General features: G+C 41.2%; 1 protein-coding gene across 1 annotated transcript; it reads right to left on the bottom strand.

Annotated features, from left to right (window-relative positions):
* Nucleotides 1–1,249: 1,249 nt before the first annotated feature.
* On the bottom strand, nucleotides 1,250–10,020 carry RAE1 (ribonucleic acid export 1). The gene is made up of 12 exons (XM_075438835.1): nucleotides 9,936–10,020; nucleotides 9,326–9,422; nucleotides 9,069–9,173; nucleotides 8,125–8,217; nucleotides 7,610–7,696; nucleotides 6,557–6,643; nucleotides 6,220–6,291; nucleotides 5,537–5,644; nucleotides 5,091–5,197; nucleotides 4,919–4,994; nucleotides 4,196–4,390; nucleotides 1,250–2,592 (listed from the first exon to the last, which is right to left on the bottom strand). The coding sequence occupies exons 2-12, from the start codon at nucleotides 9,413–9,415 to the stop codon at nucleotides 2,506–2,508; spliced, it is 1,107 nt and encodes a 368-aa protein (XP_075294950.1). The 5' UTR covers nucleotides 9,416–9,422; nucleotides 9,936–10,020; the 3' UTR covers nucleotides 1,250–2,505.
* Between the last annotated feature and the right edge of the window lie 233 nt (nucleotides 10,021–10,253).

Raw genomic sequence — 10,253 nt, 5'->3', positions numbered from 1 at the left:
CAGTTCAAAAATCTTACTCTGTCCTCCCAATTGAATATATCTAATGTGCACAGCAACATAATGGAAAATATGACCTCCTAAAATTAGTCTGAACAATTAATGTGATGACTAAGTAATTCTGAAGCCTCTCTGACAGATAAACCGATTCCAACAGGAGAGTAAGTACTCAACATACTAATACAGAACTGTATTACCAGAGAGACTTACCAGTACTGGCTTCATAAGGCAAATATAGTTTGGCCAAACTTCGTATCCACTTCAGTAGATGCAACTCCATTGGATCCAGTGGAAATCTACCTGCTGAACTGGAGTGAATCTATTTTCTCATCACTCATTCACACTGTTAAGTATTTAAACAAAGAACCAGATTTTTTAAAACAAGAAACAGATGATACATTCCATTCTTCCCTGTTCACACCAGTGGGAGTTCTGCACACAGGAGATTACAATTTTTAAAAAATTTTTTTTCCCATCAATGACCGCACACATTTAACCTTGAGCCTGCAATTGCTTGGTGGCATTCATTTGACTAGATGTCTGGAGAAATGTGCTAACAACAAAAGATTACAGCCTAACCATCATAAAGTTTAAAAAAAAAAATAAATCAACAAAACCAAAAGAAATGTTTGAGCAGATGATCAGCTATTGATGTAACTGCTGGGAACTCTTCTCTGTCTTAAAGAAAACAAATAGTCCACGAATGTGTAATCTAAAACCATGTAAAAAAATAGAAGTAGCAGGAAAAAAAAAAAAGTCTTGCGAAAAAAACCCCAGAAAAGAGCATCTCTAAACAACAGCACAGTATATTTTGTGGACTTTCCTCAAAGATACAACTATACGAAACAAGAAATACCCAGCGAAGACTGATGAACACCGTAGAGTCTGCAGTTAAAGGACCAGGAGGCTATAGAGAGTTTGAAGACAGTGTGATCCATTTGCACTAAATGGATCAAATTGTCAGGTGTTTGGCTGTTGAGATAGCAAGGAACTTGATTAATTCTCATAAAACAAGAGGCCTTTCACACTAGTCCTCTTAATTCTTTGACGTAAAACCACAGGAATCCTTCATAATGAAATCACAACTGGAAACAGCATTAGATTTCCAGCTGAAGCAATCGGAGGATGAGTAACTTTACTTGCAGATAATGTATCTGAATGACAACGGAAGGACAAGAAGCTGCTTTTAGATGTGAAGAACATCACCTTGCCCATGGTATTATAACAGAACTTTTGAATGCAAAAAAAATTTAGTAAAAATTTTATTTGAAATGTAGCATGAGTCCATAATTGTTACAACATACAGTTTTACACAGAATTTGTACAATATGACAGGTATTTCTATACATGCGCCCCTCCCCCCCATTTTTGTTCAGTCATTATCAAACAAACAATAGTTAAACAGGAATAATAAGCATTCACTTCTATGAAGAAAACTTTGGCATGTATACAACTGGCTAGTTAAAAGTAAACAGTGGTAGATTCAAGTCAGAAAGAGACCCACTTGTTTTGTTTCACAGCATTTGTGATCAGGATGAAACTCACCAGCACTATTTTCTAGTTAATACAAAAATGAGTACTTTATTTGCAATCCAGAAACCCCTGTTAAGGGACAAAAACACGTTAAGAGAGATGTAACCAACTTTTAACTCTAAAAGGTGTCAGTCTTAAAGCAGTTGAGGCCACGAGTATTTTGCACACATCGGTTTGGTGATGAACAGAACAAACCCTGTAATGGTTTGCTCCTGTTACTGAACTACGGATCACCTGGCACAACTGACAGTTTCTCCTTTGGACTAGAACAAGCATGAGTATCGCTGGCTCAAACGTCGTGTCCATTGCTGGACTGCAAGAAAAAACTAAAGCAGAATTTGCACTGTGCCCATACTCTGTCTCGCATTTCTGTCACTGCTGGTGGCCACTTACATACCTGCCAAATTCATCCAAAAATGAGGGAAAACAATTTGCAAGGCATTTCTCCCTGGCATACAGCAGACAATAGTTCCATTTTGGAAATCAGAAATCAATGAAAGAACCCCTGAATAATAAGTAATAACAAGCCTCCTTTGAGAAGAATTACTTGCAATTCGTCAAGTACTTACAAAAAATACAGTTTTTATACAACTTCTCCAGATCTATTATAATTAACATATTTTAATGTAGTACTAATAAAATAAATCCATAGATACAAATGGTTGCACTTCTAAGCAGGAGTATGTAACTTAGACTTAGATTTTGCTGCAATTTCATTATTGCTGTGGAACAGACAGTGATTAAGCCATGTGAATACCAGCCTCTTTCTTATACACATCGGAATATCTAATTTGAAAAATGTTCTCCAGCAAGTCAGAATATTTTTAATGTAATTTTTTGCAGTTCCTGCTAAATGTTAGCGATCCAAAGTTGACTGAACCGTGGTGCAATATGGCACAAATGGCAGTAGAGCAGTGGAGTAGAGGCAGGAATGGCAGAAACACGGTAGAGTAACACAAGTCAGGCTCATACTCACTACTTCTTATTCCTAGGCTTTAACTCTTCTGCTGCATTTCGCAGAAAGATGTAGTTTTTCTTTTGTGGATTATAAAATTCATGACCCTAAAAAGAAAAATGAGCTGTATTTAGTCTCTTCAAAGAGGAAGTATCAGCATAACCTTAGAACGCAAGAATATGAATATTCCATTAGTTTAGTAAGATTTCATCTTAAAGTCTTTAAGACCAGATACTGCACAACACCAGAGGATTAGAAAGCTTACTGTAACAATTAACTACAAGAATTGTGTATAAAGTAAAATTTAAGGGATGTTTATCCTTTCTTAATATATATAAAAAAGTTTTCATACAAAAATAACCACATATCTCTAAGCACTACTTTATTAGATGCAGTATAAGAGCTCAATGTTTTGGTTTTTTTTTAGATGTCATTCTAGGCAGAGAAGAAACTAAAACATCTATGGCCACCCAGTTTCACTGTGTATTTTCTATCTTTTAAATGAAATAAGGTCACATTTTTTCAAGTGAAGCCCAAGTTCTCCAGGCAGCTGCACAAATCTCTCTGTTCCCCAAGTGCAAATGCAAATATACTATTTTGCATATTGACATTATTTGCACACACATTACCAACTCAATACGCAAGTATTCAAATCGGGGAAAGTAAACACTAATAAGACTATTAAAGTACAATGCACAAATGGAAAATTACCAACTCTACTTGACAGAAATGGTTCCAGAAAGCAAATTTCGTACTTAGTACCTACTGGTTTTACTACTCCCTATTGGTTTATCTGAAAGACACGTTGGTCCATACCTACCACTGCCATCTACCCAAGCATTTAGGACAGAAGAATTCATCTGCCCTCGCGTCTAGCAAAGTTATCTTAAATTGGACAGCGTCCAGAAGACTAGACACAGTGCAGTAAATTAAAATTTTGCTCTCTGTGGCACGCAATTGAGTTAATCTGTGTGATTTCTGCATTCAGTTCAGTCAAAAACACACAGAATGTTATCCTCAACGTTAAACACACTCGTTCTAACAGGAAAGTAATACTTGTAATGGAAGTTGCCATTGCATTAAACTCAGTTACATTTCAACCTTGTTATCCCCTTCTTAAACTATTAAGAAGCATTGATTCTCCACATTATGGTTTGTGGTGGTTCTCTTGCACCTATAGGATTTATTGAGTCAAGTTTGGAAGAGAAATACATAAATAGGTGCCACCAGCAAGCTGCACTGCATAGTACAGGAAATTTAGTGCATGGCATTCAAACGCCGGTTGAAGTGTTCATAACCACAGTCACAGCTTTTTTGAAGTTAAGCTGCAGAAGAAGCAGAGATGTGCATTTCAAAGGGGTTTGTGGGAACCTGTTAGGGTGCCACATTGCCCCATGATGCTCCCCGCAGCAGAATGCGTGTGAGCAACCAGAGTAACTCCTGAATGATGTAATTTACATTTTGCTCATCCCCATTTGCAGAATAGCATTGTTTAGCGATCTTATCCAGCTGAAGCTAAAAACCAAAGAAAGCATTATTTCAGTGTTAAATTTCATCAGATGTCTGAAACACCCACCGTAAATTCTCTTGCATGCCTGCGCAATGAGAAAGACTCAGCTACTGTTTACAAAAAACAGTGACAGCCTCATGTGAAAATGGCAGTCTTAGTTGTAAACTGCACGTATGAACACAAGTCTAAACCCTTCTTACCTTTGACCAATCATAACTGGAAGCATATGCAAATATATTGCCATTATGGTTGAAACAACAAGCAGATATCGGCTGGTCAAGCTGCTCTGATGTTTTTAGCTTCGTTCGTGCATCTTTATCCCAAAAGCTGAATCTACCATCAGATCCTACTGTTGCAAGAGTACCGTGGACAGGGTGAAATGCTATCCCATTTACCTGCAGAATCATAAAAAATGCTACGTAAAACACCACACATGGGAACACTCGCAACACACGTGCTCAATCCTGAGAGAGTAAATACACGGGAAAGATTTTTTTCAACTAGATACAGTTTTTAACTTTTTAAAAATGTTTTCAGATATGTTCTCCGGAAAAAACCAAAACAAATAAAAACCCCAAACCCCACCGAAGCAACAAGGAAAGCATCATCTTTTTTGTAGTACCTAAAAATTCAAGGCATAATCTCGTTACACAAATATATTAAATATTGCTTCAATATCAGCAAATTAACAAGTGTCATCTCCACCAAGATAATGAATGGTTGATCTGGTGCTTGTTTTAAGGGAAGTAAAAAAATTTGTCTTTCCTTTTAATGTATGACTATGACTGGTCTTTAAACGTACGTCCAAGACAACTTTAGGCAAGATGAAAGGTCAAGGAGAACAAATAATTCATGGCCAATTTTACATTAAGAGTGTATACTGCCCTGTATAAAAGATCTAGTGATAAATGCTGAATACTTACAGCATAGATATCCTGAGGTGCTGAAGTGTTTGTTCCATTGGAGCGATGACATTTAAAAGTGAAATTATCTTTTGCACTGGGGGGTGGGGAAAAGAAAAAAAAAAAAGTCTTTTTACTTTCCTCATTGTAAACTGAGCAATAAAGAAAGGATGTTTTAGTAAATGGTACTTACGGATTTGGGGGGTTAATATAATGAATAGCTACTCTTCCTTCAATACTTCCCAGGGCAAATCCAGTAGGTTTGTTCACTTTGTCTTTAAAAATGGCAACACAGCGATGCTAAATTTGAGAAAGATACAGAGGATTTTAGACAGAGGCCTGAGGGCCAGATTTTCTGAATGCTGTCTGTTTTCCATGGGTACACAAAATGCCACAAACATCAATGCAAAGTAAAGCAAAAACACAAACAAGGTCAAAAGATAGTTCACGTTCTATTGAGAATTTGGGTCACCGTAGTTACATTTCTAAATCCTTACAAAGATCAGCTATAGCAATGGCAAACCAGGACATGTGCCATACCGAGATCTGGTGTTGAAACACTTGTTTTCACCAAAAAATGGCAAGCCCAGAATTTCAACAAACTGTATAAATATGCTTGTAATAAATATAATCACTTACTTGGTGTTTAAGAGGAGATTCTATTCTTCTAAACTCAGAAGGTTGATTCTCTAACTGATAAACTATCAAACCCCTTTCTGCAGTGGCCACAGCAGCCATAGGATGAACCTGGATAAGGTTATAAAACAGGTTGGAAGAGAAACACTTATCTTAACAACATGGCAGAGAATTCTATTTATTGTTTTGCAGAAATCCCTGAAGCAGTTAAAGGACTTAGACTATTTTCTGTGGGGAAAGAGAGGGAGGGAAAGGGGAAGAAGAGAAAGAACAAAGTTCATTTGCAGACATATCTTCAAACAAATCAGTTCTTCCCTGCCATTGAGAAATTGCACATACCAAAAATCTTCTAATTATTACCTGACCTTTCCAATGTGAGTTCCAATAGCGGTAATGCAAACTCATGCAGAGATGAGGGCAGGTCAGTCCTAGGGCTGATTTTGTTTTGTGATGTTAAAAGGATACTAAGCATGTTTCATATGATGCAAATACCTGCTTTCCAGAGCCTGATCAAGAAGATTAATTTATGTTTTACTGCTAAAATCACACAGAGATGGAATACTATTCTATGATTCTACACTAACAGTCGGTATTTAGTGCTAACCTACAGAAGCCTCAGAGACTGCCAGTTTATTCGTACTCCCAGGCATCCAACTGACACTACTTCACCGTATGTCATGGCTTACCACATCTGCACAGTAACATCTTTCAGGGAGCTGCAATGTCATCATGGGTGTTGGTGAACGGGTATCCCAGAACTGATGGAAACAGAGAAAGGAACAAACTCATGCTTGGAGTCAAGGATACACCATCTGAATTACTTCAGTAAAGAGAATGCTGTTGGTACCAAACTGTTTCATCCTCGTTTACAGTCAGAATATTGCAACTATCTGTGAAGTCAGGCTATTTCATTAATCTAGGTATTGTATTAGTATTTAATACATTATTTTCATTTCACATAAATATTTTCATACACAGGTTACTAGCATGTTTTTTGTCCATTTGTTCAGGCAAAAACCATACCTTCAAAGTTTTATCCCAGCTTCCTGTCATCACACAGCTATAATTCGGTGCTTTAATCCAGTGGATAGTCTTCACAGGAGCATCATGCTGAAGAAAAAAAAAAAAAAAAAGGGCAAACACATACATTTACTAAGATAACAGTCCACATTTCTTGTTTATGCTCCTCATATCTTTTGCATATGTTTACACTTTTTATCCATTCAAGAAAAACAATTCATTATTTTAGTCACAGCAGTTAGGATAAAGGTTGGTCCTGGCCTTATTGTGTTGCTTAGTGCTGTCAAATCACCCACACAAAGAACTACAATCAAGTCACCCTATAAAGAAAGATGGTCACAGCAGAAATACAAATTATGAACAGCAGGACTTTCCATTATTTATAAAGGGTATTATCCATCATGCTAAAAATCAACATTTTAATACAGTACATTATTTATTACAAACTAATATAAAAACCAGCTGCTTCTGACCAGAGCTACAGAAGAAAGGCCTATGTTAATTATACCAACAAGATTTTAAAATCAAGGCTGAGAATCTGAATTCTACCCCCTCAAAATACAAGTAGCAATCATGAAAAAGGCTAACTTTCTTCTTAAATTATACACCTGGCAACTCATTTCAGTCACCATAACTACACATTCTATGGACATTCAATTCTAAATTGAGAATGAAAATTATAAACTCAGTTACTACTGCAGCAGAAAACTGGTATTTGCAAAAGTGAATTCAATGACTTTTTAACTATTTTTTTTCCCCCCTATAATGCAGCAGGGTAACTCAGTGAGATCAAAGCAGCAATGGGAAGAGCTCTCTCAAGTAAAAGAGAGGCAACAGCTGCACAGGTGACTGACATCACTTCGCTTGCAAGTCTCCCTGTTGATGTGCACTTCATTATCTCAGAAATAGAAAAAGCACCCTACAACCTCTTCTTCATATAGCAGTATCTACTTCAGAAGCACTAAACATTAGCTTAATTTGCTAATAAAGGTAGCTTTTAATAAAAAGAGAAGAGGAAAAAAACTCCACCTTAGAACTTGGGGCCTGCTTACTTACTTGTGCAATCTGAATAGCTTGATTACTGTTGAGATCCCACATTTTGGCAGTTTTATCACAGGAAGCAGTAAATACTTTACTCCCATCCTAAAAACAAGAACAAGGCCAAGAGATTAAACAGCTCTATCATGCAGTATCTACTAGAAAACCGTCACGTCTTACTTCTCTTCTAGTAATAGCATAACATTAGTGTAACATATAAAGGGATTTTAAGACAAAGAAGAAACATAAAAAGGGAAACTTATTTACAACTGTATGTCATAAACAGAGAAAACTGTGCTAGCCATTACCTAGCTTTAAATACATTCTTCCTTCTAAACTCACTTTTACCCTTCTTACGCCCACATTAGTCTGTTCTGTTACGACATGCTCAGCACACATTTACAGTAACATAAGCCTACACAATAATCACGGGATGCATCCACACGTGGCATGTGTGTCTGTCTGGAAGCCACATGCCAATTTATTTAGGGTTTTGGTAAAAATTGTTTATTGATTTTTAAATGGAAACATACATCACTCCAGCAGCCATCTAGTACAGGACCTGTGTGCATCTGCTGAGCCTTCGGAATTGTCTGTCCATTATCTTGAACTTCCCAGCAGCGAACCTGTAACAGGAGAAGCATATACAGACATAACCTTGACACTACGAACTTAGAAGACTTCTCTTCTAGAAGATCCCAGCCCCAGTTTATACAATGAAAAGTATGATTATAAACACCAAGCTTTTTTCAGAACTAGTGAAACCTTATTTTCTCTGATTATGTCCCTTTTATCTGTACAGCCACAACTCAACCCTGCAACTTCAGCCCCACCTCAGAAGTACCTTACAATCACAGAACACCTCCCAGCGCTCTCCTGGAGGGCCCTTAACCGCCAGCTAGGAAGAAGCTGCCTGCTGCAGGCTACCGGCAACAGACCAAGCATAACAGTAAAAAAAATGTGCTCACGTTTGTCTTCCCCTCCGTGTTTGTGCCAGTTGGGATCTCACCCTTCAATCCAAATAAATTTCAGTAAGGTTGTAGGAACTCCACCTTTCTGAGACTACACTGTCAAACTGGATGATTTACCATTGCATTCATGGTTCTTTCACTGGGCAAAGTGTAACTATCTTAGCCTAACTGCATGAGAAAGTGAAGCTAAAACCCAAACAAGTAGGAAAAAGAAAAACCAAAGTAATAAAAATGTAACAAGGAAAACGCTGACTACATAACCCAAGTTGAAGCTTAAAACACACAGGCAGAGGGGAATGACATATCTGAAGATCACACCTCAATTTCTCAGCTGAAGCGGCTCAGCTATGTCAAGCTTAGTGCCTTGGCACCACGCACAAGTTTTGCAGTTCTGCAAAGAGGCAGATTTTCAGGTGCCCTGGCACAAGTTTTTAGGATCACATTTTGCAGTTTAGGCACCGATGCTCCCCCTGTATTCATCTGTAGGTCTGCTTGTGAGGACTTACATCATTTGCCCATGATCCTGCAATGAGGAAATTACCCGGCAACGTCGGCGGACTAAACGCTAAGCAAGAGATGCTGTCATCAGGTGGGGACGTTACTTCAATATCCTATAAAGGACAGAAGACAAAACAAAATTAGCCACGTCTGAAAACCGTCCACTGAGATCCTGTTACTTCTCCGGGGTGAGTGAGCAGGCGCTGCTGTGACGCGCTAGAACACAGCGGCAGAACAGTGGCTCCCGCGGGGCTGTGGCGCATACCTTCATGGGGTTATGGTTGTCTGCAGTCGTGCTGCCGAACATGCTGGTACCTCCCGAACCGAAGCCCGACGTCGATCCGAACAGACTCATCCTTGCCCTGCAAACGAGGAGCAAGCGTACGGAGACCCGCGCGGCCCTCACGCACCCCTGGGGTGTCTCAGCGCAGCCACTGCACCCGCACACCCCTCACCCCGCCCATGAGGCACCCACGGATACAAAAAATACACGAAAATAAAAAAAAAACAAACGGCCCTTCTCGGTGGAGTCGGATCCCTGACACCTCCCGGTCGGACACCCGGCCCGGCTGCCAGGGTCCCTCCCCGGCCGTCACCGGGCGAGAGCTCACCCCGCCCCGGCCCCCAGCCGCCCCTGGCCCCGCACAGCCCGCCCCGGAGCCGCTCCCCCTCCGGCACCCGCCTCAGCCTCCCGCCCCCGCCTGCAGCCCGCCCGGCGGGGCAGCCAGGACTCCCGGCAGGCGGGGACGCGCCATTTCCCGGAGGTCCCGCTTCCCCGAGGGCGGCACTGGGCGGCACCGGGCGGCGCGGGGAGCGGCCCTCGGAGCGGGCCCGTCCGGGTCGCGGGGCGGACGCCGGCGCTGACCCTCGCTCACCCGTGTGGCGGGCCCGCTCCGGCCCGCTGCCTCCTGCGACGCGGCCCAGCGGCGAACGCGGCGGCGGCGCGCGACAGGCCGCGGCTCTCTGCGCAGGCGCCGGGGACGGCGGGGCGGGGGCGGCGCCTGCGCCCTGGCCGAGGCGGGCGGGAAGGGGCCGGGCTGTGCCGGGACCGTGCGGTGCGGTGCAGCGCTGCTCCGCTCCGTGTCGCTGCTGCTGAGGAGAGGGGAAAAGGCCGGGTTGCTTTTCGCGAGGAAAGCGAGGAGCGGGGTTAGCGGGGCAGCGGGCACTGCAGCTACCGGCGAGTCGGGGTTCGC

The sequence above is a fragment of the Opisthocomus hoazin genome, chromosome 18 (genome assembly GCF_030867145.1).
Source record: "Opisthocomus hoazin isolate bOpiHoa1 chromosome 18, bOpiHoa1.hap1, whole genome shotgun sequence".
NCBI classification, from domain to species: Eukaryota; Metazoa; Chordata; class Aves; order Opisthocomiformes; family Opisthocomidae; genus Opisthocomus; species Opisthocomus hoazin.
Note: the sequence above shows the minus strand (reverse complement) of the source record. Positions and strands in the feature narration are given on the sequence as shown.

Bases quoted from the DNA above. Each gene is read 5' to 3' on its own strand.
- RAE1 (XM_075438835.1), bottom strand. From the start codon at position 9,415: ATGAGTCTGTTCGGATCGACGTCGGGCTTCGGTTCGGGAGGTACCAGC. The intron at 8,218-9,068 runs GTAAGTCCTCAC...CTCCTGTTACAG, and splicing joins CAGGATCATGGGCAAATGAT to GTTCGCTGCTGGGAAGTTCA. The intron at 7,697-8,124 runs GTATGTTTCCAT...TCTTGTTTTTAG, and splicing joins TAGATGGCTGCTGGAGTGAT to GATGGGAGTAAAGTATTTAC.